At 44.1% G+C, this 27,240-nt stretch overlaps 4 protein-coding genes across 4 annotated transcripts; all 4 read left to right on the top strand.

Annotated features, from left to right (window-relative positions):
- The first annotated feature begins 4,883 nt into the window (after positions 1-4,883).
- LOC127299643 (uncharacterized) lies at positions 4,884-8,619 on the top strand. Its single transcript, XM_051329651.2, has 2 exons — positions 4,884-7,541; positions 8,062-8,619. The coding sequence occupies exons 1-2, from the start codon at positions 4,943-4,945 to the stop codon at positions 8,367-8,369; spliced, it is 2,907 nt and encodes a 968-aa protein (XP_051185611.1). The 5' UTR covers positions 4,884-4,942; the 3' UTR covers positions 8,370-8,619.
- Positions 8,620-9,575: 956 nt separating this feature from the next.
- Positions 9,576-14,449, top strand: LOC127299644 (dihydrolipoyllysine-residue acetyltransferase component 5 of pyruvate dehydrogenase complex, chloroplastic). The gene is made up of 6 exons (XM_051329652.2): positions 9,576-10,466; positions 10,547-10,738; positions 10,830-10,917; positions 13,698-13,768; positions 13,850-13,933; positions 14,027-14,449. The coding sequence occupies exons 1-6, from the start codon at positions 9,618-9,620 to the stop codon at positions 14,129-14,131; spliced, it is 1,389 nt and encodes a 462-aa protein (XP_051185612.1). The 5' UTR covers positions 9,576-9,617; the 3' UTR covers positions 14,132-14,449.
- A 103-nt stretch (positions 14,450-14,552) lies between these two features.
- On the top strand, positions 14,553-16,130 carry LOC127299645 (uncharacterized). The gene has a single exon (XM_051329653.2). The coding sequence runs from the start codon at positions 15,008-15,010 to the stop codon at positions 15,932-15,934; it is 927 nt and encodes a 308-aa protein (XP_051185613.1). The 5' UTR covers positions 14,553-15,007; the 3' UTR covers positions 15,935-16,130.
- A 674-nt stretch (positions 16,131-16,804) lies between these two features.
- LOC127304755 (uncharacterized) lies at positions 16,805-18,327 on the top strand. The gene is made up of 2 exons (XM_051335350.2): positions 16,805-17,587; positions 18,040-18,327. The coding sequence occupies exon 1, from the start codon at positions 17,069-17,071 to the stop codon at positions 17,561-17,563; it is 495 nt and encodes a 164-aa protein (XP_051191310.1). The 5' UTR covers positions 16,805-17,068; the 3' UTR covers positions 17,564-17,587; positions 18,040-18,327.
- Positions 18,328-27,240: the final 8,913 nt, after the last annotated feature.

A 27,240-nucleotide genomic window follows, 5' to 3' on the forward strand; every position in this document is an offset into this window, starting at 1 on the left:
CTTGCAATATGTTCTTGTGTAAGTTTTGCTGTACCTGTTCATACTTGTGTTTGCTTCAAAGAACCTTGCTAGCCCAAACCTTGTACTGAGAGGAAATGCTTCTCGTGCATCCAAACACCTTGAGCCAAAACCCATGCCATCTGTGTCCACCATATCTACCTACTATGTGGTATTTTTCTGCCATTCCAAAGTAAATTACTTGAGTGCTACCTTTAAAATTTCATTCCTTTATCTTTGCAATATATAGCTCATGGGACAAATAGCTTAAAAACTATTGTGGTGATGAATATGTAGTTATGTGTCTTAGTTCTTATAAGTTGCTTGTTGAGCGGTAACCATTCTTCTGGGGACGCCATCAACTTTTTACCTTTGTTGGATATCATGTGAGATGCTATGCATGTTCGTCTTGTCTAAAGTAAGTGCGATTTCATGATCAAATGGTTTGAGTATGCATATGTTAGAGAAGAACATTGGGCGGCTAACTAAAGCCATGTATCATGGTGGAAGTTTCAGTTTGGACATACAACCTCAATCTCTTATGAGAATATTACTTTTTGTTGAATGCTTAAGCATTAAAAGAGGAGTCCATTATCTGTTGTCTATGTTGTCCCGGTATGAATGTCTAAGTTGAGAATAATCAAAAGCGAGAAATCCAATGCGTGCTTTCTCCTTAGACCTTTGTACAGGCGGCATAGAGGTACCCCTTTGTGACACTTGGTTGAAACATATGTCATGTGATGATAATCCGTGTTATCCGAGCTCATTAGGACAAGGTGCGAGCACTATTGGTACTCTATGCATGAGACTTGCAACTTGTAGGAAGTATTATGCATAGCACATATGCATTATTACTACCGTTGACAAAATTGTTTCTATGTTTTTCAAAACAAAAGCTCTAGCACAAAAATAGTAATCAATGCTTCCCTCTGCGAAGGGCCATTCTTTTACTTTATGTTGAGTCAGTTTACCCACTTCTTTGTATCTTAGAAGCAAACACTTGTGTTAACTGTGTGCATTGATTCTTACATGTTTACTTATTGCACCTGTTATATTACTCTATGTTGACAAATATCCATGAGATATATATGTTACAAGTTGAAAGCAATTGCTGAAACTTAATCATCCTTTGTGTTGCTTCAATGCATTCTACTTTGAATTTATTGCTTATGAGTTAGCTCTTATGCAAGTCTTGTTGATACTTGTCTTGAAAGTACTATTCATGAAAAGTTTTGCTATATGATTCATTTGTTTAGTCATTATCTTTGTTAGCAATCTTTTGCTTCAGATCACTCCATCCATCTCATATGCTTTACAATAATGTTGATCAAGATTATGTTGGTAGCATGTCACTTCAGAAATTATTTGTGTTATCGTTTACCTACTCGAGGGCGAGTAGGAACTAAGCTTGGGGATGCTTGATACGTCTCAAACGTATCTATAATTTCTTATGTTCCATGCTACTTTTATGACAATACTTGAATGTTTTATACATACTTTACAGCATTATTGTACATTTTCCGGCACTAACCTATTAACAAGATGCCGAAGCGCCAGTTGCTGTTTTCTGCTGTTTTTGGTTTCAGAAATCCTAGTAAGGAAATATTCTCGGAATTGGACGAAATCAACACCCAGGGTCCTATTTTTCCACGAAGCTTCCAGAAGACCGAAGAGATAGCGAAGTGGGGCCACGAGGTGGCCAGACCACAGGGCGGCGCGGCCTGGGGCCTGGCCGCGCGACCCTATGGTGTGGGCCCCTCGTGGCGCCCCCTGACCTACCCTTCCGCCTACTTATAGCCTTCGTCGTGAATACCCCTGTACCGAGAGCCACGATACGGAAAACATTCCAGAGACGCCGCCGCCGCGGATCCCATCTCGGGGGTTCAGGAGATCGCCTCCGGCACCCTGCCGGAGAGGGGAATCATCACCGGAGGGGCTCTACATCATCATGCCCGCCTCCGGATTGATGCGTGAGTAGTTCATCCTTGGACTATGGGTCCATAGCAGTAGCTAGATGGTTGTCTTCTCCGCTTGTGCTATCATGTTTAGATCTTGTGAGCTGCCTAACATGATCAAGATCATCTATTTGTAATGCTACATATTGTGTTTGGTGGGATCCGATGAATCTAGAATACTATGTTAAGTTGATTATCAATCTATCATATATGTGTTGTTTATGTTCTTGCATGCTCTCCGTTGCTAGTAGAGGCTCTGGCCAAGTTGATAGTTGTAACTCCAAGAGGGGGTATTTATGCTCGATAGTGGGTTCATGCCTCCATTGAATCTGGGATAGTGACAGAAAGTTCTAAGGTTGTGGATGTGCTGTTGCTACTAGGGATAAAACATCGATGCTTTGTCTAAGGATATTTGTGTTGATTACATTACGCACCATACTTAATGCAATTATCTGTTGTTTACAACTTAATACAGGAGGGGGTGCGGATGCTAACCCGAAGGTGGATTATTTAGGCATAGATGCATGCTGGATAGCGGTCTATGTACTTTGTCGTAATGCCCTGATTAAATCACATAGTAATCATCGTTGATATGTATTGAATCTTGATTTGTCAATTGCCCACCTGTAATTTGTTCACCCAGCATGTTAGTTATCTTATTGGAGAGACACCACTAGTGAACTGTGGACCCCGGTCCATTCTTTTACATCTGAATACATTCTACTGCAATCATTGTTCTTACTGTTCTTTGCAAACAAACACCATCTTCCACTCGATACGTTTAATCCTTTGTTTTCAGCAAGCCGGTGAGATTGACAACCTCACTGTTACGTTGGGGCAAAGTATCTTGATTGTGTTGTGCAGGTTCCACGTTGGCGCCGGTTTCACTGGTGTTGCGCCGCACTACACTCCTCCACCAACAACTTTCACGTGCTTCTTGGCTCCTACTGGTTCAATAACCTTGGTTTCATACTGAGGGAAACTTGCTTCTATACGCATCATACCTTCCACTTGGGGTTCCCAACGGACGTGTGCATCTACGCGTATCACTGCCCACTCCGCGTTTGAGATGCCCGGCGGCCTCTGTTTTGGCGCCCGCGGCTTCCTCACCTTCAGCGCGCCATCGACGGCGGCGAGCTTCTTCGGCGGCATGGTGGTGGAAGGGAAGAGGAGGAGCTGCAACTGTGGGGGAGAATGGCGGTAGCTCCGAATTTCGGCGGGGAAAATGGTTCTATACGGCGCAATTTGGAGGGAAAACGAAATTAATGGAGGAAACTACCAGTTGTGACGCCGACAAAGCGTGCCCACTCGACGATTCGCGCGTTTTTGATTCGTCCGGAGTCCCCGGCCGGGCCTCGGGAACCCGGGGATGGCCTGGGCTCTCCGGACGGATGAAAGACCTAATCCGTACGAAATCGAGAAGTCGGGGCGCGGCTGGACCATTTTCGTCCATCCGGATGAAAAAAATGCGTCCTGGGGGCCTCGTCGGGGAGATGGGTAGATGCTCTTAAAAGCAAAGCAAGCCAACAATACACATTCACTCGTGCGTACTCCCCTAATTACACAGAAAACTCTTTCAAATTTTATCATTTATTTTCCCAAAAAATCCACCTATCTATTCATCAATTGATAATCATCAAACAGTACCTAGCGATTAATACAAACACTGGATTAAGATGAAGGCGCGTCTCCATCGCCCCTCCCTCACCCGAGTTCGGCAAAGTTTATTTCGACTTCAAGATGTCGTCGCTGCCTCACTATCCAGAAGAAGATACTAAATATTCCTAAAAAAAATGAGAACTCTCCCGCTAGCGAGGATCGCGGTCCTCCACACCTCTAGGGCCCCAAGGGTCGCCATATATGCGGGACGGATCGGCGGTGTCATCGGCAAGGGGGCAGAACCCCTAGACCGCCTTTGGATAGCTTCTTCTCTCTGTGGCGGCTATACCGGTTATTGATTTTCACCAATTGATAACCAAATAAAAAAAATACAAGACCCACAAAACTTGGCGTAATTATGTTAGAGATCCAAATATAGCTATGAGGATTGCATAACATAGAAAGACTACAAAAAAATCGTTTGAATGATAAACGTGAAATGTGTTTTGGAACATGGGAGCATATGCTCCCTATATTTTAAAATGCATCTTACATATATTTTAAATTTTAGAAAAATTGAAACAAAAAATTCGCACGTACATCTTCACGTGCTACGCGCTCATAAATTCGTTTCATAAAAAATGAACTTATCATGTGACGTGTGTAAAAAAGACAAAATTCGGTGCTAAAAACAATGCTTTTCACAGCATAAGTTTTCTCTTTTTTACATAGGCCACACAAAATATTATTTTTTCGTGAAACTTGACGCACACACATATATTATGGAGATGTACATGTAGAATTTTTTGTCAAATTTTTTTCACACTTTGAAATATGTTTTCTTGGTAGAGGGACCATACGGACCCGGGAGCCGAATTGAATTTCCGTGAAATTACATCCTACACAAATGAGCGGAAAAGTTGATGTTTCGATTCTTAAATTGAGACATAGAAAACAGTCACCACAAGTTTAGGTAGTACCAGTTTTTCGGTGCAAAGAACATTTCTAAGAAACAATCCTAGGTTTCAAATCCTAGAAAATCCTGTATAACAAATCTTGCAGCCAAAGAAGTGTTCGGTTACACTTTGCTTCAAAGTCATTTGGTAGACCCCATAGGTTGTAGCCCTTTTGCCTCAGGTTTTGGTCATTCCCATAAAATACGTCAGTCAGTCAACTCTGGACCCAAATGGAGAAAATCCCACCTCCCACCTCTCCAGTCTCCGCAGCACTCAAATGTGGAGCAAAAACCAGGAAGATGACCACCACATAGCCATGGTTGCCGAGAAACCTAGGGAGGACTGAGGAGATCTTCTTCCTCTATAGCCTGAACCGCCCGAGATCGACCGGCAAGGAGTCAAAGGAATCCAAGAAGAAGCCCAGGGCCGGCGGCCATGGTGGAGAGGAGGCGGAGGTACTGTTCCTGCTCTAGCCATGGCTTGTCGCTGCCGCTACTGCTGCTCTCCTTCTTCTCCTTCTTGCGCCTACATGCTTCCTTCGCCGCCACCGCGGCCGCCGCCCCACCCCTTCGTCTAAACAGCACACAAGAATCCATCTTGAGGGATCTCTCCCGCGGCGAGCGCATAGCCGGGTGGAACACAACCGCCTCGAATCCGTGCCTGTGGAGCGGAATCGCTTGCTCTCCTTCCGATTCCACCTCGTTCTCCGCGGTGACCGGCATCGCCTTGTCCGGCTACGGCATTTCCAACTCCTCCGTCTTCGCCTCGATATGCGCTCTTGACACCCTGCTGTCCCTCGATCTCTCGAGAAACTCCCTCGCCGATCTGGGTTACCGATTCCTCGGCCCCTCTTGCTCCATGAAGGAAGGGCTGCGGTCACTCAATCTGAGCAGCAACCAGCTCGCCGCTTCGCTCGCCGATCTATCCGGCTTCCCCAGGCTGGAGGTTCTCGATTTGTCCTTCAACCACGTGCGTGGAAATCTGAGCACCGAGCTGGGCAGATTCCCCCAGTTGAGAAGCCTGAACCTTAGCACCAACGGGTTGAATGGCGGTGTCCCCACAAGCATGGTACTCTCTCTGGAGGAGCTGGTGCTGTCTGGCAATCATTTGAGGGGTCCAATTCCACCCGGTATGTTCGGCTACGCAGATCTTGTTATGCTGGATCTCAGCCAGAACAATCTAACTGGTGATGTCCCTGATGAGTTCTGGAAGCTCGACAAGCTCGAGACGTTGCTGCTTTCAGGTAATGGGCTGAGTGGGGCAATACCTGGGAGACTGCCGAACTCGACGACGATGTCCCGGTTCGCGGCCAACCAGAACAAGTTCACCGGCTCGATCCCGAGTGGGATTACCGAGCATGTGAAGATGTTGGATTTAAGCTACAACAAGCTGAGTGGGAAGATCCCCTCTGATCTACTCGCGTCTCCGGTGTTGGAGACCATTGATCTCACTAGTAACAGCCTTGAAGGGCCCATTCCAGGGAACTTTTCTGCCAAGCTCTTCCGCCTCCGGCTTGGCATGAACTTGCTGACTGGGAGCATTCCAGACTCCATAGGTGATGCTTCCAAGTTGGCTTATCTTGAGTTGGATCACAATAGTTTGACAGGTTCTATACCTCCCCGGCTTGGCGAATGCAGTGAGTTGGCTCTCTTGAATCTGGCATCAAATGGTTTGCATGGTCAAGTACCTGATCAGATCAGCACCCTGGAGAAGCTAGTAGTTCTGAAGCTCCAAATGAACAACCTCAGCGGATCTATCAGAAGTACCTTTTCTTCTCTTACAAGCCTGAGCATATTAAATCTTAGTCGGAATTCATTCACCGGAGAGATACCGCAGAGTGTGGATCAGTTATCAAAGCTCTCCAACATGAACCTTGCAGGCAACAAGATTAGTGGTCCCATTCCACCCTCAGTTGGTTCACTGCAATTTCTAATCGAACTCAATCTGGGGGATAATTTCCTGACTGGTACCATCCCGAAAATGCCAGTCAGCTTGAGCACATCTCTTAATATTAGTCATAACAACCTTAGTGGTTCTATTCCCTCAAACATTGGGTCTTTAAAAGAGTTAGAGATCCTTGATCTTTCTTACAACAGTTTGTCTGGTACAGTGCCATCCCCACCTGACTTGCCACCAAGCTTGACGCTGTTGGTGCTTTCCTATAATCAGCTTACTGGGTACTTTCAGGCGCCTCCGCATGTTGTAGTCAGTACCACTGGAAATCCTGGCCTTACAACTGCAAGTGATACAGATGATGATGGCATCCCCTCTGATGGTAAAAAGAAGAACCATGCTGTTCTGATTACTATCTTTGCTATTGTCGGTGCTCTTGTCGGATTATGCTTGCTTGCCACTGTTATTATGTTCTCATTATCCAAGAGGATTTATCGCGTTGAAGATATAGGACCGCCACCAGAGCAAGTCCTTCCTCAAATCATCAATGGGCACCTCATAACAATGAACAGCATCCACACCACTGCAATTGACTTAAGTTATGCAATGGAAGCAGTCTCCAGTCCCGCCAACATATTTCTGAAGACAAGGTTCTGCACCTACTACAAGGCTGCGATGCCAAATAGGTCAATCTACTCTGTGAAGAAGCTTGACTGGAGTGACAAGATATTCCAAATTGGGAGCCAAGAGAAATTTGGTCATGAACTTGAGGTACTTGGTAAACTAAGCAATTCCAACGTCATGGTGCCATTGGCCTATGTCTTGACAGAAAACAATGCATACCTACTGTATGAGCATGCATACAAGGGCACGGTATTCGACTTACTGCATGATGGAAGGTCAGATGGTCTGGACTGGCCCTCACGGTATAGCATTGCTTTGGGAGTGGCCCAAGGGCTGACCTTTCTTCATGGGCGCACTCAGCCAGTTCTGCTTCTTGATTTGTCAACAAGAACTATCCATTTGAAGTCAGTGAATGAGCCTCAGATTGGAGATATTGAGCTTTACAAAATTATTGATCCTTCCAAAAGTAGTGGAAGCCTTTCAACTATTGCTGGTACAGTTGGTTATATTCCTCCAGGTAAAATATGTGTTACCACATTCTGATTTAGTTTGAGCACATATTTGTCAACTTGTTGAAATTGTCAAGAAATGAATATTTTGTGCAATTATTTAGTTATGAAATTCATGATGCCATCTATTTCCGTCTGTAGTAAAAATATGATGAATTTTCTTGGCTGCAAATCTGTCTGAACAGGAGCTCGAAACTTCATTAGTACCATAGTTCCGCCTGAACTGAAAGCACCATCTGTTTTCTTAAATGTTTCAACAGAGCGTTTCCTTAATATAGACGCGCGTAGATCCATATATTGTCATTGTTACTCTTGAGTCTGGAATGTGGCATCCAAATTTAAACACACCTCCCCACTTGTGTGCAGGTATACAAAAAATAATTCGAATAGTTAAGTGCTTTTAGGCAAACCAGTTTGTGGGTTCTCAAATCTACCATAGGATAATCTTGAATTTTTTTGTTTAGTTGTTTCCACATTCCAAAAAGACCACATATGCTAACACTAAATTCCACTGAACTCCGATTGCAGAGTATGCATACACCATGAGGTTGACGATGGCAGGCAATGTTTATAGCTTTGGAGTTATTTTACTGGAGCTCTTGACAGGGAGACCATCGGTCAGCGACGGCACGGAGCTAGCCCAGTGGGCTCTCAGTCTTTCAGTTAGGCCTGAGCAAAGGGAGCAGGTCCTTGACACCAGAGTCTCAAGAACTTCAGTTGGTGCTCACAGCCAGATGTTATCGGTTCTGAATATCGCCCTCTCCTGCGTCTCCTTCTCTCCAGATGCTCGACCCAAAATGCGCAACGTCTTGAGGTTGCTCGTCAATGCAAAGTGAATGTGAACCAAAGCCAAGCAATCAGTTTTGGTGAACTTAGATAAGTTCTGAATGGAGTCTTGACATTTGCTTAGTTCACGGATGTCAATATACACGTGATCATTGTATAGTTACCATAGGTTATGATCTGGTGATTAGTTTGAGTTGTTAGGTATATCCTATTTCTGGAGTGTAATCGCTACGATTTTCTGGGCTGTAAACATCACAGCGATGGTTATTAGCAAACCCGGTTGCTTTGCTTTCTGCCTAATTCAAGTAATGCCTTGAATTGGTCATGGGCAGCTCAACTAGAAGCTCTGCAGATCACTAAATAAATCCCATGGTCTGATTTTGAGCCAAAACACAATGTTTTCTGTCATCTTCTTGCTGAACACCTTTTAATTTTCTTATCCTGTAACTTGTTCTCTAGCTACATCATCTTTGAAAAATTTAGGACAATATTTTGGATTTTTTTTTGTTGGTCCCCATGAAAGTCACTTAACAAGCATACATTTTTCAGGTGAACTGGCACCATACTAGTACTAGCATGACATTTAAACGGTAATTTGTGTAAAATCAATTTAAAGAGTGACATGCTGGTCAAGGCACTCATGTCTCCGCGGCATCCTGTGCGAGTTTATGAAACTTGTAGGATGGTTTCAAGATTTCATCTTTCTTTCTTGAGTATATTCATAAGGTGTTTGACATTTTGTTAAATTACAGTCACATTTCTGCCTTTGGTTCAGCATCCAAGGATTCTCATCTTGATCTCACTGCATGTACTATGTGGAAACTAAAAATTGCATCAACATTTTGATAACTTGGCATATTCTCAATATTTCAATTTTGGTTGAAGTAATTACATGCAATTCAGATCAGTAGATCCACTGAAATTTTAGACAATTGAGGATCGGCCAAAATTGTTTAAATAGAACCATGGTTGTTACTAGAATCTCTGATATCTTTATTCAATTACTACTGTCGTTTAATAAAGGAATAAAATTCATGTTAGCAAAAATTATGTTAAATTTGATGGCAATTGGGCTTGTTGGGGGCGATGGCAAACCCAAAGCATTGTGAGCAGGGAGCGACCAGCCCAAGCCGCCCGCCAGCCAGCAGCATCGTTCTCCTCTTCCTCGGCTAATCCGCCCCGCCTCCGATACTCCCAAGGCGGCAGCTGCAGCAACAACACCAGCAAGCCAGGCAAGGCGAAACCATCACCCTCCAAAGCCTCACCACCCTGCTCTCTTCACCCTCCCGTCCCCCGCAATGGCAGGCCTCCTCCACCTCCACTCCACTCTGCTCCCCTCCGCGTCCCTGCTCCGCCAACGCGGCGGTGGCGGCGGCGCACAGGCTGCAGCGCCGCGGCGCCGGCGCGCGTGCCGGGTGGAGGCCAAGATCCGGGAGATCTTCATGCCGGCGCTCAGCTCCACCATGACGGAGGGCAAGATCGTCGCCTGGAACGCCGCCGAGGGGGACCGCCTCTCCAAGGGCGACCCCGTGGTCGTCGTCGAGTCCGACAAGGCCGACATGGACGTCGAGACCTTCCACGACGGCTTCCTCGCCGCCGTCCTCGTCCCCGCGGGGGAGTCCGCGCCAGTCGGCTCCGCCATCGCGCTCCTCGCCGAGTCCGAGGACGAGATCCCGCTCGCCCGCTCCCACGCCGCCAACTTATCCTCCGCCGCCGCCGCCGCGCCGCCGGCTCCCCAGGAAACCGTCCCAGAGGAATCGTCCCTTGCCCCACCGCCGCCGCCTCCCCCACCGGCGCCCGTAGCAGCCTCTGCGCCCTCACCGGCCACGCAAGGCGGGGCGCGCGTGGTTGCCTCGCCGTACGCCAAGAAGCTCGCCAAGGAGCTCAGCGTCGATCTCTTCTCCGTCACTGGGTCAGGGCCGGGTGGGAGGGTCGTGGCTAAGGACGTCGAGGCCGCGGCAGCTTCGCCCACCAAAAAGACTGCGTCTGTGGCAGCTGCCCGGCCAGATGTGCCATTGGGGTCCACGGTGCCATTCACCACAATGCAGGGTGCTGTGAGCAAGAACATGGTGGAGAGCCTCGCCGTGCCGACGTTCAGGGTTGGGTACACCATCACGACAGATGCCCTCGACCAGCTCTACAAGAAAGTGAGCATCTAGTTTTCCTTTCCACCCTTACCTTAGCAGTATGCTGCGGAATTCTGAATACCGGAGTGAACCACTTGCAGATTAAGTCGAAGGGGGTGACAATGACGGCGCTGCTGGCCAAGGCCACAGCAATGGCGCTGGTGCAGCATCCCGTGGTGAACTCCAGCTGCAGGGACGGCCAGAGCTTTACTTACAACAGTAGCATCAACATTGCCGTGGCCGTGGCCATCGACGGTGGGTTGATAACCCCCGTGCTTCAGGATGCTGATAAGGTTTAGCGCTTTGTTGATTATGCTCAAGGTTGATGTTTCTCAGTTTATGTTGATACTTTGTGCGAGTAAATGGAAAACTGTTGGTATGCAGCTTGATATCTATACACTGTCAAGGAAATGGAAGGAGCTGGTTGAGAAGGCTCGTGCCAAACAGCTGCAGCCCCAGGAGTACAACTCTGGTACTTCCTTTGCCTCACAAACAAACTCGAATGTCTAGTGCAATTATATGCATGTTCTTTTCCGACTGGTATAGCATTATAGTGAATTAACTGCTGTCTGTTAATAAATCGATGTCAGTTGGGCCTGAACATCTCAGTCTTGTAGATGTTGATTTAACAAAATGCCTCATTTCTGTATAATATTGAACACTGTTCCTTCCCATATAACTTAGTTGTGTAAGGTTGTATGAGGCTAAGCCTTTGAGTAGTTGGCTATCTACTCATAGTCTCAGAGTGAGAGTGGTAGCTATTGTTGAGATTAAGGTTTTGCCATTGATTCTTTAGACCTCAATCATGAACAAATTCTAGCATGTGTACAGTACATCATGCCTTATTTTAGGTACGTATTTATTGCCAATTTTCAAGTTTGTGTATGCTTGTAGCCAGGACCGGCTCTATTTTACCGGGCCCTCTGGCGAAGTCGAAAACAGGCCCCCTTAAGGCTAGAAAATATATACGCGTAAATAGATATATAGCATACATATGTCTACTTTTATTCGCAAAAAGGTCTACTTTTACTTGCAAAAACCACTTAAGCAATGTCATAGTATTAGAATGAATAAAAAGAACAGAAAAATTAACTACTCCCTCTGATTCTATGTATCTAGTCAACAAAAGCATATAGGTACATTCGTATTTAGATAAAGTGAAGTCAATTAATTTGAATCGGAGGGAGTAGTATTTCCTGCTAGTTTAAATGTTTAATAACGTTATATAAAAACAACATTCTAATGAGTTCATCGACAAGTATGTTTCACTGCTTAAAAAAATATACTTCCTCACTTATTTCTAGATGTAAAATTATTTAAGACAAGGTCAAGATCAACCCTTTTTTTTGGACAACATTAGAACACATATAATCGTGAAGGAATTAAATACATAAAGAACTAGAACCATGAATCCCTAATCTGACGGTTTAACCAGATGACAGAATGTACCGGGTTCTGGGGGCAGCGACGAGCAGGGCTGTGAAGAGCAGGGCAAGGCGCGGATGAATTACCCAAATCAACTGACAATTCCAATAGGAGATGGTGATCTCTAGTCTAGAGACTCTACGCAGGGCCGGCCGGAGCAGTCGGTCAGTCGTTAGGAGCAGCTGAACACGAACTTGACTACAGGAGATCCATCCACAATTGCTTGGTGGGTGTGCGTGCGTTTCCCATTCTGATTGACCTGACACTCCCATGCTCGGCTAGGCCTTTGCAGCAACCTTTTCTTAGCCCAAAACAAAACATTGGTTGGGCAGGGTTTAGGGGTATAAAGGATGCAGGCTGCGATAATGGGCCCCCAAACAGGCGTGGGCCCTGGGCTGGCGCCCATGGTGGCCATGGGTCAGAGCCGGGCAGCTGGCCCTGCTTGTAGCGCTTCTAGTTCCAGCTATAGTTATAAGAGTATGGAGTAGTAATTGAGTTGTTCATGGTGTGACACAAACTACCGAACTAGCTCTGCGTTAGAAGTAGGCATGGTTTTTAAGGCGACGCCTTGGCGCCTTAAGGAGGGCGGGCGCTTTGGACGCCTAGACGCCAAAAGCGGCCGTTTTTACAAAGCGGAGGGGGAGCGCCTTGACGCCTAGGCGACGCCTAAGCGAGGCTTTTTAAACCATGGAAGTAGGTATGTACAAGGGTTCCGATTTTCAGCATGAAACCAGCCAAAGCCAAGCAAAAACTGGAACCGACCAAACCTGAATTCCTCATTTCCTTTCACCATTACATGGGACCTGGAATGTGTCCAATTACAATTTACATGCACCGTTTACTTGTTTCTGCACTATGGCCTGATGCTTAATACGTATGTTCAAATTGAGTTCAGTAATGATGTAATAACATTTTTGGATGTAAGTAAATCTTTAAGTAAAAATGCATCTAGTTTTGTTGAATTGATTTGAGGATGAGTAGACTAGAAAAAACTGAAATCATTTTGAGGATAAGACTAGATGCTTCTTACGCATCTAGTTCGGTACTTCGGTTTAAGCTTTACTCATAGTTTTGCATCTTAAAATGCTTTGGTTTGTCGTATCGCTGACACCCATTGATTCAGAGCCTCATATGAAAGCACTGATGTGTCTCTTATCTGTCTGTCCCCGAAAATCACAGAGCCATCTAAAACAGTTGTAAGGTGGTTTACTTTGGAAAAAATAGTATGCATTGCCAATCGACAAAATTTATAGTCTATTAAGATAGGAGTAAAAGTGACGCACTGCATTATGTGTCCCATATTATATTAATGTTATTCTATGCTTCTTTACTGAGCTTCTCTGAATTTTCCCTTCTTGGTACATGTCTTCGTATAGAGTAAACAAACATGTAACTTACCATGATAGTTTTTGGTATGCATTTATGGGGTTCATATTGCTGTCAGTTATGTAAAAAAGATAACAGTTTGCTGTGAAGCCAGAGCTTGCTAAATAATTTGGCATTTGTGCCTGGGGCAATATAAGATTCAGTTCAGTCCAACTGTTGATGGTAGACTGCATTTTTTGTTTTGCAGTGAAGAGATTTGACTGACTTTACAAAATTCACACCACAGAGCAGTAGAATTATTTGGAATCACATTTGGTGTTCTTCATATTACTTCATTGCTAAAGTATCTTAGCCAGAAATTGAGATGTCACATATCAACTATGTTGCCTATGATCATCTCTTACTTTGCTAATGCTTTAGATGTTGGTAACAAGAAACATATCGGATCCTGCTGTATGTATATGCTTTGTGTGCTAATAATTGCCACTCTTCAATATGCAGGTACATTTACCCTTTCAAACCTCGGTATGTTTGGAGTTGATAGATTTGATGCAATCTTACCACCTGGAACTGTAAGATGAAGTTTCCATGTTTCCACTTCTTTTCATGCAATGCACCAAAATTTCTGGTAATTAATCTTTTTCTGGAAACAGGGAGCAATCATGGCTGTTGGATCGTCACAACCGACAGTTGTTGGTACGAAAGATGGTAGAATTGGGATGAAGAACCAAATGCAGGTAAAATGACTTGTACTTATGGCATTTCTGCTTTCACGCTAACCAATTTGAAGTGGTGATTTTGTGCTTATCTGACCTAATCAATAATTCTAGGTCAATGTTACTGCTGATCATCGGGTTATTTATGGGTCCGATCTTGCCGCTTTTCTGCAAACTCTCTCCAAGATAATTGAGGATCCAAAGGACCTAACATTTTAGATGCATGGAATGCTTATTTTTCCCTGAGGCAATCACATAGGATGCTTGTCAGTAGATGTGTAGCATGTTGGTGTGTGAATTAGTTACTTAAGTTGCCATCTTTGTTGGTATCAGGTAACTTTGTTACCTTCTCCTCATTGGTTTGTTTTTCAATAATTTTTTACCTTCTGTTCAGATAGGTGACAAGCATGAGTATTTACCAGAGTGTCTGTTACTTGTCATTATTGTGGGCTTGATGTACAATACAATGGATCATGAAACTGTCACCTTTGAATACAAAGAAATGAAATGAACTTGGCCATCGTGTGGTTAAATTAATTTATTGGATTCACATTGGTTTCTGAATTACTTGATCTGTATGTTCCCAAACATGAATAGATCACTCTTGTGAAAGAGTTGCAACACCGGTAGACCGCGAGAATGACGTCCCCAGGGTTGTTGCCCTTGCAAGGGTGCCAACATGAAATTGCTTGAAAATCAGAAGATGAGTGAAAATGGGGCACCATATATATGACCTATTTGCAATACAAGTGGAGGGCCATATGATTTCTCCTAACAACTCTCATCATACCATGGTATTTATGGCTATCTGATACTTTGGCTTGTTGTACTTTCCTGAGGCAGCAGATGGTACCCTACTTACTTTGCTCAGAAAGCATTCCTGCATCAGCTCAGGGGTACTGCTACTCATCTATACTTAAAGGATTCTAGTAGGTAGGTAGTCTTCTTGTCTCTTGCTTGCTGGCCTTGCCATTTTGTAGTGGAAGCAAAGCAAGCCTCCAGCGTCTCTGATCGCCTTCAAAAGGTCCCTTCAGGAGCCCGTTCCTACTTCCATTCCATAACCAGGTGGGAAGCCAGTATCTGCAAAGCTGTGGCATGGCCGCCGCCCAGTCTGGCCGTGCAGAGATCGACACCTCGCGTGCGTTCCGGTCTGTCAAGGAGGCGGTTGCAGTGTTCGGTGAGCGCATCATCGCCAGAGAAACACAGGTCAGGCTGGGTGTGCGTGCCGACCACCGCATTGTTAGGGAGAGGAGCTCTTGGCGGGATGCCGTCGCCATTGCTTCCTCAAACGAGAAGCTTGAGGGGAGTCATGGTGTTAGGCCTTCTGACCTCATCAGGGAGATCCACTCCAATCCAAGCACCATTGCTGTCGCCATTGCCAAGCATGAGAAAAATAGTAGTGAGCCTGTTACAAATCTAACGCCGGTGTCCTATGCCCAGCCAATGTGCCTGGTCCCATTGTCTCCGCCGCTGTGGGCACCATCACCATCGCCGGCGCACAACGACGACAAGCAGGACCGGAAGGAAGGCAACCTCATGATCATGAGCTCCATCAAGAAGGTGGAGGAAGAGGCGACCAAGACAAGGCAGGAGGCGGTGCAGCTCAAGAAGAGGCTGACTGAGCTAGAACTGGCCATGGCGAACCTCAATGCGAAGCTCCATCGTGCCCTCTCGAAGCTCGCCCACATAGAGGCCGACGAAGCGGCGGCTGCACGGGCTAGCATCCAGCAAAGGGACAACAACATGGTTGCACTTGCTGTCTGGACTGAGCCGAAGCTTGAGCGGGAAACCCCGAGGCGTCCATTGGGGCATCTGCTGAGCTTAGACGATGGGGACGAGGAGGTGATCCATGTCCAGAGAAGGGAGACACCAACGATGAAGAGGAAGGTGCAGAAGCAGAAGCCCATTGTGCCCCTTGTTGTTCCTCTCATCAACGGCATGCTCTTCTCCAAGAAGAAGGGGATCCAAGACAAGGAGAGCTTGTACATGAAGGAGCTCTACAGCTTGTTAAGGCTGTCTTGATCAGTTGCTTCCATGCTGATTAAACCTGGCGCTATATGCGCTGATGTGTATGATTAGTTGATCTGGACATACTCCCCCTGCCCTACAATATAAGACATTTTGACAAGCTATTTTAACCTGTCAAAAGGTCTTATACTATAGGCCCGAGGGAGTACAATATATCTAACTAATTTCAAATCTTTTGTTAGGTTCTGTGTTCAATTATTTCTTATTTTAATAGTGTGAATGGATTATGGGAGAGAATGAGATGTTGCAATTTGTAAATTAATTAATGTAAATCTACTATTGGTTTATTTATCTTGTGATCAAGAATAGAGCACTAATGAAAAAAAAAACAGTAAGGTTCTCAACTACACAAGGATAGAAGTATTTTGAAATATGCATCGGCACCAAGGTCCAACGGAACCAGTTTACTGTGCGGGCCAAAAGTCCGTATTTTTGGACATCCAATTTTTTTAAATAATTTCATTTGCATATAGAGGATACACGTACTTATGCGCGTGCCAAATTGCGTTCTGAAATTCGAAAATATGTAGCTTGGGTAAAATGTTCATAGTGAACAGTCTAAAGGAATCTCGTACATTTCCAAATGGCTTGTAACTTAGTACGTGGACATCATGTAACTTAAGAAAACTCGTAAGTATAATTAAATTCGGAACTGTTCCAATCAGGTTCAGGGTTCAGTAGTACCCATGTTCCGAATAATCGCATTAGTATTTTTGGGCCATAATTTACAGGTGCACACTTCATCCCACAAGCCACAATATACATGGTACTGATTTCCCAAATAATAAAAAATTACCACATGCTACAATTATTTTCACGTGTGTTAATTGATCTCACATATGGGATGCAATTCACCGTGCTATTACAGGGTGCCCTCCTCAACTGCCTCCCCTGCTTTTCAGTTACCGCGGATTGAACATTTCCAACCGCCTCTCCGGCACGCACCACAAAACCAAGAATACCTTTTGCCGGTTTCCAATCACCGAAACATCAAATGCCATTGCGAAGATCGATTGTCTGATCCCGGGAGCGCACTGTTAATCGTGTGCCTGTCGATTTAATTAGAGGTTCTTAGTCCCGTTGGATTCATTTTTGTTTTGGTTCGGAGGGACGTCGACGTACTGATCGATGGGGCAGCCCGATCAGGCGCGGCCGCCGGGGAGCGCGTGCGTGTGGGTGGTTTCGGCGCTGCTCCTCCTCGCCGTGCTCGCCGGCGGTGGTTGCCTGGTGCTTTACCTCGCGCTGCCGCCGGCCGAGGTGCCGCAATGGCTGCCCATAGCCGGGCTCGCGCTCGTGGCGTGCCCGTGGGCATTCTGGATCGCCACGTGCGCATACAGTTGCTGCTGCTCGCGGTCGTTGCCTCCGGCTCCAGCGCCGGCGGTGGCAGGTAACGTGGAGCGGCAACCGTCGAGGTCGGCCGCGGTGGCGCCGCTGCCGAGCAGCACGAACATCAAGAGCGCGCTTAGCAAAAAACATCTGCGGTCTCCGGTGGCGTCAACCAACGACGCGCGGCGGGTTCACTTCGGGGACTCCGTCATTCTCGGAGAGGAGAAGGATGACGCCTCGTCGGTGGGCTCGCACGAGAGCGAGGCGCCGCTCGCCTACTCCATGGATTCTTCGTGATTGATATGGATGTGTACAGTACAGGTAACTCCTTTCTTGGATCTACTCATTCCAAATGCATTGACTGTTTGTTGTTTTTATACACTCCTATCAAAATATTTAAGCCGATCGCATTAGTTTTGTACTACGTGAAACATTCTTATGTTTGGAATTGTGTTAGACAAATATCAACATCTACAATACCGAATCAATATCATCAGGTACGTCGTAAACTAAACGTTTGGTAGCGTATTATTGCAAAATTTGAAAAAAGCTGCGGCAATATGAGGTGGGTGGCGAGGTCTAGAATGCAGGGGCACGGGCAAGGAATGGGATCTTTCAATGGAGATATTACAGTGTCTGTCGATTGCAGATTATGAAAAAGAAATCATGTACATAAAATCTTTATATGAATGAATGGTACTCAAATATAAATCATGATGTTCGGTTGGTTCTCCTGTCTGACAGCAGGGAGGGTCGTTGTCTTCTCTGTGCAGGTGGAAGGATGATGATAGGAATTACAAGTGAGGAGGAAATTTATGTTTAATCAAGGCCGAACCGGAGAAGAATTACCAAGCTCGCAAGGCTGCCTGATGTGCAAATTCAGCAGCTGTGAATTCTGCAAGTCTATATAGTATTGAAAGATGCATTGATCATAAGTTTCAGGGGGTGTGGTTCTTCAGTAACCTTTAGTGCAGTTTTAGTGTAGGTGTTAGTGTGTATTATGAAGCAATTGCTGTACAGATAAGATCACTTGATAAAAAGAGAGATTGGTTTACCTCTTCTGTTCCTGCTCAAGATGCATTCACCACCCATTTTTCACCTCTGGAGCAGTCATTCACCATTCCACCCGAAAATATGGCCAGAGAGTGCCTACACCGTTGGTGTAGCTACCACACGTCGCTCGGTATCTTCTTTTCACCCTTCGAAATCCTTGATTTCTTCTTTTGTTGGTACTACATCTTAGCCCTTAATGTGCAGCTGGCAGCGTGTATTGTCAAGTAATGTGCAGGCAGGATCACATGTGAAGAGTACCTATCAGAAAGAAAGAATCGCCTAACAAGAGTTTGTTTCATCCTTATGTTCTGTTGATGATAAATCTTGAACCACGAGAGAGTCAAACGGGCCTAATCTTGGCATACCCGCAGGGCTGATCAGATGTGAGCCCAATGCCAATACTCAGTTAATACCTAAATCCATTCCTGGGCTGACTGGATATTGTGGCCCAACTCAAGTGATACACTGAGCTAGGTTTTCATAAACTGTGGCATTCCCTCAAAAAGAGAACCGTGACATGATATGTAACCTTTTTTTAGCGGGTAACAATGAGATCTTTATTACCTCATCCGATGCAAATCTACTTGTTTTAGATTTAGGTAAAAAGTGCTGAAAATCTGTTTAGGTTCATTGATTCCGCGACAAATAATTTAGATCGGAGGGAGTTGTTAGGGTAGACTACCATCCGCCTTTATATTAGACAATACACGGGTTTGTCGCGCCACATAAAATACACATCAAAATGGATGGCTCACGCAAAAATCACGAGCCCTATGCTATGCTTTCACTACAACAAGTCAGAAGCATGTGTGGTTCCACGGCTCCTCAAGTATCTTTAGTCACCACAAATGTAAACCTAGTGCATGTGAAAATTTCTGATGACTTGGAGGATATGTCAAGACACCATTTTAGTCGATGCCTCAACAGCAACAACATCTGGCTGAGGGGAAGAGCATGCAGTTTGACGAAATTTAGCAAAAGAGGAGTTGACATTTTACGGAACTCTTACTTTGGAGCTCACTTTCTTGTCCTTACGCTACTAGAAAGAACAATTTTTTATGTAATACTCTGAAAGCACTTTTATAGCTAGGATACATATATTGGTTTCGTTAGTCAAGTGTTAGAAAAAGTTAAACCATGGACTCTGCAACATCAACCGGAAAAAGAGAGGCAGCATGGTCTAGAATGGCAAAATCAGTCACATATTTCCAATTCCATGTTTATTGGCAAGAAAACTCGCACAATCTAGACCGTACTTTATTTGCCTAGAACTTGCTTGTCCTCCGTAACTTAGACTAGGGTGCCACGAATATGTTCTTCGCTTCATTCGAATGATTACTTTACCTCTCTTTTCTCTGAGAAGGATTGCTTATCTCTAGCTTTCTACGATGCCATTTTTTTCTTCATATGTGCAAGTTGGAATCACCCTTTTGACGATTCCACTCTGCTTTTATATGACAAGCGACAACACATCCATACACTATATAGATGCGCTCCAATAGCAAGTTCCAAACCTAAACCTTTTGTAATGTTCCACGGCATGCGTGCAGTTTTCTTGGACCATGAACTATATCTAGCTACTCCAGGACAGTTGCAGTAGTTGTGATACATGTTTGTATAAGAACTTTGTTGATTTGGATATGATGAACAGATCGACCAAATATGCATGGTCTATAGTGGATAGATACTGGACATAGGATTAGGATAGATAGATGTACATGCTAACTAACTTTTCCTGGAGAAGATGTCAAGAACACGTACGGTTTACACGAAGATTCCGCCGGCCGTGGCCAAGCATGCATCCGTGCACCCTGCCCAACTTTCACGAAGCAGATAAAAGGGTGATGCTTATATAATAGATTGTACAATTTGGTTAGCATTTAGCAATCATGCATTGGCAGGGATCTTTTAGATAGCTGTACCTTTTTTCTTCGAGAGTGCACCATCGAAGGTGTATTAATTATATAGAAAAAAGAGCTAAACGGCCCCACACAACGCCGTGAAACGTCAAATCCGTGTTGTCAACAAAGGGTGACAACTCCCCAAGCAAAAGCCTACTCTTATACCTGCCACCAAATTAAGGGGATTCTGCTCAGGGAGCTAAAGCTTTCGGAGCAGAACAAAATAGCTAATGGTGACCTATCGAGTTCCTCTTTGATCCTCGCCTTGATGGCATCCACCGACGGACTCGCCCCATTGAACACCACATCGTTTGGGTGACCCTATGTGCACCAAAATACCAAGACGAGGGTGGTCCAGAGGTACTCTAAAGAGACTTAGGGGAAGGCCTTGAATTCCACCACTCTACCAAGTCCATATCAGCCGCTGGAATCTAGTCTAGATTCCCGCAAGGTCTGAGAGTCCACTCCCAGACTTGACGAGACACCACACACCCAAAATAATCTGTTCAATCATCTTCGGCTCCTGATCACAAAGAGGGTGGGCAGTAGGGTGTGGGAGACCTCTTCGTTGTACCCTATCAGTAGTCTAGCACATGTTCCTCGAGGCTAACCAAGCAAACAACTTACAGTTGTAAGGTGCTCGCGACGCCAAATCTACTTAGATATCGGGCCCTTGATATCCTCGCGTGTATGCCAGTTTGGCCGAGAACACCCGTTGCTCGACCACCGCCACATGATGCAATCCTTCTGCTCCGAGGCTGGCTGGGCATTGGCAAGAACGTGCCAAAGCTAGAAGAAGTCTACCACGCCGGCCTCACCTAGGTAAGGGCCGCAAACTCGTAACCACTCCCCAGCCATACCTTCCTTGACAGGATGAGAGTTGATCTGTCGGGCCGCGACCTTGGCCAGAAGGTTGCGAATGTAGTCCTAAACCCTTGCTCCATTATTGAGGAATAATGATGGGAAAGTTGTGAGAAACAGCATATGATGCTGACTACTTCCTCCATTCAAATTAATTTGAACTAAATAACAACAAGAATTATGAAACAAGGAAGTGCTAGCTAGCAATTCAGGTTCAGCGTTGTGTTCTATTATATTCCCTGCATACAAGTCAAAAAGCACATGATGCTTTTAGTTCACCGATGAAGACATTATACGTGTGCGGCTGGCCACGTAGCGATTTGTGTAAGTTGATGGGAAGAACTTGGTGTTGGATTACAGGGACAGGCACTATAGACAGGTAATATATATATACCCTTGCTCGATCGTCAATTATTGGTTACCAATCTGGAATGGTCAATACGTGCGGTCACTTGATGGACTATACGTCACTTGAAATCAGGGAGTAGGTTTTGTTTCAAGCGACTTTTCAAATTAAGCATGGGAGATTTGTTTACGTGTGTGAATCCACAGCAAACACGGTTCGTCGATCGATCTTACGTGTGCCGGACTTTTCGCCTACACTTTTACGTGCTAGATTTAGTAGACGACAAAACGAGGATTAGTCAAATGCTTGGACAGTCCTGCTGGCATGCCACGACCACTTTCATGGCTAGTTAAAGGGTAAATATGAGTAGTTCGGCTTAATAGCTCTCCTGCAACCATGCATGATGCCGACTAAACTCTCGCATGTTTGCGGCTCGATTAATAATTAAGCATGCTCAATCTTTACGAGACGCGCCTTAACTTTGGTAAGCACGTGCGCCACGATATGGAGGATGCGGCAGGGACGCTTTTGCTTTGTGTTACTGATCCATTCGTATAATTCGCTGAACGTCCCTTCGTGAACAAAGGTAAAAGCGCGTGTATTTTATCTTCGAATTGCCCAAAACATTGCCATGGAGAAAGTGCGCACGCGTGCTTTAGTTCCGCTTCCGCACGACCAACGTGAAACCAAAGCCTGCCTTTTCTCCGCCATACGTAATCACGGCTAGAAAGTGAAAATAAATACTCCGTACTATATATTCTCTCCGCTCTACAAAAGTGTTTCAATTTTATCTAAACTAGTAAAGTGTCCGTACGTTGCTACGGAGTATTAAAAAAACGTTGATTAATAGACATCTTATTTTTGTGAAGTTGCACACCTAGAGTACGTAAGTGTACCAACAATCCATTTAACTATTAACTATGTAGGAACAAAATTTTCACCGAAGGATGAAGAGATTGCAAATTTGCAAGATAACACTTGGTAAGAAAACTATCGACCAATTACAATAATCAGTAATTATATACCTAAATCAGACCATTGGCCAAGAGTTCAAGATGACAATTAGAAAGAAAAATATTTGATGGACAACTATATATATCTAGAATGAGGCTATATACAACTGCTAATTCTGTTATTAGCACTAACTTTGTTTTCTCTCCGGTGAGGTTGCACCTGATTCTCATGGCTGATATTTGGAAGCTTGTCGGAAAACATATCGGTTTCCTTCAAAGCTCAATTTCTTGTTGTAGAACGGAAAAATACCTAGGACATTAGCCTTCAGAATTTTCAGAATGTTAAGAGTGTGCCGCAGTTGCATTTTTGAGCTAAATTATTCATGCTTTAGTGCATCCGCAACCACATCAAAGAATACATCAAAGAATAGGAAGACCTGCTTCTGTATGTTTGAAACGCATGTACATCAAGCAATGTGAAGAAAATATTGACCATGTCTTCCCTTTAGTACATTAGCATATGTCATATCGCACTGCCCAATGCTGCATGGAGAGTGTAGACGTTCTTTCTCTGTTATCATTAATGGACAATCTTTTGCGAGGTTTAAAAGTAGTAGAGGAATAAGGTAGGGTTGTCCTTTGTCGCCATATCTCTTTGTCCTTGTAGTGCATGAATTATCTTTGATGCTACAGGATGCTCTGCAATCCAACATCCTCACCGGTATTTCCCTTGGATCGAATTGCCCTCCAATTCACTCTTTGATGTTTGCCGACGACTTGATTGTTTGTGGCAAAACAAATGTGGAAGAAGCTAGTGCTATTTTCAATATCATAGACCATTTCTGTCAGGAATCAGGGCAAACTCCTAACTGGAGCAAATATGGAATTTTATTTAGCAAAAATGTTCCCTTGCAGGTCAAACAAGATATCAAAACAATCTTTCCGGTGCCAAACATTGATGAGTCTTTTGTTCATCTAGGTCACCCACTTGTTCTGCCATGCAAAGATAGATCAGTGATACGTCCAAAACGTATCTACTTTCCCGAACACTTTTGCTATTGTTTTGCCTCTAATTTGTGTATTTTGGATACAACTAACACGGACTAACGCTGTTTTCAGCAGAACTGCTCTGGTGACTCGTTTTTGTGCAGAAATCCAACTTTCGGGAAAATCCTCGAAATTTATGCAGAAGGCCCTATTTTACCAGAATATTGATGGAGCCAGAAGGGCAAGAGAGGTGGAGGCCCGAGGGCCCCACACCATAGGGCGGCGCGGCCCAGGGGGGGCCCGCGCGGCCATGTGGTGTGGCCCCCTCGGCTGGCCTCCGACGCCCCCCTTCGGACTACTTATCGGGTTCGACCTAAAAACGCACGAGAAGAAGTCGAAGTCGCCAGAAACCCTCCAGAGAGCCGCCACATCGCGAAACTCCGTCGCGGGAGCCAGAAGTCTCCGTTCTGGCACTCCTCCGGGACGAGGAATTGGAGGAGATCTTCACCGCCATCACCGCCAACGCCTCTCCATCGACCAGCCATGTTTCCCCCATCCATGTGTGAGTAATTCCCCCGCTGTAGGCTGAAGGGGATGGTAGGGATTGGATGAGATTGGTCATGTAATAGTCATAAGATTGTTAGGGTATAGTGCCTAGTATCCGTAGATGTCACTTTTATGATATTGTTGCAACTTGTTATGCTTAATGCTTGTCACTAGGGCCCGAGTGCCATGATCTCAGATCTGAACATGTTATTGATTCATGAAGATATTCATTGTTTATTGATCTTACCTGCAAGTTGTATACACATGTCGCTGTCCGGAACCAATGGCCCCGAAGTGACAGAAATCGGGACAACCGGAGGGGATGGTAGTGATGTGAGGATCACATGTGTTCACGGAGTGTTAATGCTTTGCTCCGGTACTCTATTAAAAGGAGTACCTTAATTTCCAGTAGTTTCCCTAGAGGCCCGGCTGCCACCGGCTGGTAGGACAAAAGATGTTGTGCAAGTTTCTCATTGCGAGCACGTACGACTAAATATGGAACACATGCCTATTGATTGATTAGTACTTGGATACCGTTTTATTATTATCTGCAAATGCCCATGCTTTGATTGTTACATGAGTTTCCCTCATCCATGCAACGCCCGTTAAATCCGTCCCTGTGCCTACAGTATTTTAATCCTGCTGTTTACTATAATCAATACTGCTGTCTTTATTTCACCGCTGCTGTTATTTCACTATTCCTACTGCCATAAAACTGTTACTACTGATAAACTCTTGCGAGCAAGTCTGTTTCCAGGTGCAGCTGAATTGACAACTCCGCTGTTAAGGCTTACAAGTATTCTTTGTCTCCCCTTGTGTCGAATCAATAAATTGGGTAATACTTCCCTCGAAGACTGTTGCGATCCCCTATACTTGTGGGTCATCAAGACTATTTTCTGGCGCCGTTGCCGGGGAGCATAGCTTTATTTGGAAGTTCACTTGGATTGATATTGTTCGCTGCAAATTCTCACCATGGGTAAACCTCGCGATACTAAGATCGCCATATTACCATTCACTACAAGAAAAGGTACAACTCTTAGTACCTCTGCTGCTCTTGATTCACCATCTGTGATAAGTAAACTTGTTTCACCACCACAAGCTTCAAATGCTGGTACTTCTGCTGAATCTGAAAATTCCTCTCATAATTGTGATGATGCTTCTGCTGTGCTTGATAATGATGGTTCGTTAGGATCTTTTCTAGATGCTACAATTGCTAAGTCTAGACAAATTGAAAATACTGAAACTCCTAATGAAAATGCTGCTACACCTGTTAATTCACCTGAGTCTGTTGAATATTCTAGTGATGATCTTGATGAAGATTATGTAGAGCTTGATGATGATTTTATTGAAAAATGCAATGCTACTACTGATGCAAGAAAAATTAAAAAGTTGCTTGCAGAACATGCTGTTAGATATAAATTATCTCCTGATCCTAAATTTGCCACATCTCCTATAAACATTAGGGATAAAGATTATGATTTTTCTCTTGATTTATCTCATATAGCTATTGTTGAGAAAACACCCTTTTGTGGTACTGAAAAAGAAAGTGCTATTGAACACATGACTGAGCTATCTACTCTTAGTGGCTTGTTTTCTGATGATATTAAGATGCGTACTTATTTTGTCGCTAAAATTTTTCCTTTCTCATTAAAGGATGATGCTAAAACTTGGTATAATAATTTGCCTCCTGGTTCTATTAAAAGTCCAAAAGAATTGCTTGATGTTTTCTTCCGCAAATACTTTCCTGCTAGTGCTCAACATGCTGCTTTGCAGAGAATTTATAATTTTGACCAGGATGATGGAGAGAAATTGCCTGAGGCTTGGGCGAGATTTTGCTCTCTTATTAGAGCTCAGCCTGACCATGATTTAAAAAAGCATGATTTACTTGATATATTTTATAGTGGACTAACCATTGAGTCTAGGGCATACCTGGATAGTTGTGCTGGTTGTGTTTTCAGGAAAAGAACTCCAGGGCAATATTTGAAGAATTATTGGCTAAAATAGGCCGGAATCATGATGATTGGTCTACAACTGAACCAACCCCTACACCGATAGTGAAGAAGAGGGGTATGATTAAATTAAATGATGAAGATATGAGGGAAGCCAAGAAGTCTCTTAAAGAGAAGGGTATTAAACCTGAAGATGTGAAGAATTTACCTCCTATAGAAGATTTATGTGAGATAACTCCCCCTTCATCCATGATTGAGGTACACTCGCTTCAACGCTTTACTAGGGAAGATATTCCGTATTCAAAACCTCCTGCTCAATGCTTAGATGAATTTGATAATTATATTGTTAAGCAAGAAAACTTTAATATGAGAGTAGAGAATCATTTAATGGAAAATTCCCGAGCTATTAGTGAATTGCATGGTATTGTGGAGAGAACCTCCAATGATGTTAAAATACTTGTTAAACATTTTCAAATGGTTCAAACTCAAATTGATCAACTTACTAAAGTGCAAAATGACTTGTTGGGAAATAATTCTAAAGAAAAACATGCTTATGAAGTAACAACTAGAGGTGGTGTTTCTACCCAGGATCCTCTATATCCTGAAGGGCATCCCAAAAGAGTTGAACAAGATTCTCAACTAACTAAAACTAGTGCTCCATCTAAGAAAAATAAAAAGAAACATAAGAATGTTGTAGAATCCTCTGAACACATTAATGATCCTAATAGTATTTCTATTTCGATCTTTGAAGCGAAAGTGGTAATGAACATGATAAAGATAATGATAAGGATGATACTCCTGATAAAGAAGAAATTGAAAAAGAACCTGAAAAGCCTGCTAAAAATAAAAAGTACACTAAATAAGATTTTATTACTGAGAAACATGGTAATGAAAGAGAACCTTGGGTTCAAAAGCAAATGCCTTTTCCTGCTAAGAAACTAAAATCAAAGGAGGAGGAACATTATAATAAATTTTGTGATTGGATGAAACCTTTATTTTTGCAAATACCTTTGACTGATGCTATTAAATTGCCTCCTTAATCAAAGTATATGAAAGATATTGTTACTAACAAAAGGAAAATCCCCAATGAGGAAATTTCCACTATGCTCGCTAATTACTCCTTCAATGGTAAGATTCCAAAGAAGTTGGGCGACCCAGGTATACCTACTATTCCTTGTTCCATCAAGAATAATTATGTTAGAACTGCTCTATGTGATTTGGGAGCAGGTGTTAGTGTGATGCCTTTTTCTCTTTATAAGAGACTTGATTTAGATAAGTTGATACCAACTGATATATCTTTGCAAATGGCTGATAAATCTACTGCTATTCCTGTTGGTTTATGTGAAAATGTTCCTGTGCAAGTTACTCAGCATTGCTT

This window comes from Lolium perenne, chromosome 5 (assembly GCF_019359855.2).
Source record: "Lolium perenne isolate Kyuss_39 chromosome 5, Kyuss_2.0, whole genome shotgun sequence".
NCBI lineage: Eukaryota > Viridiplantae > Streptophyta > Magnoliopsida > Poales > Poaceae > Lolium > Lolium perenne.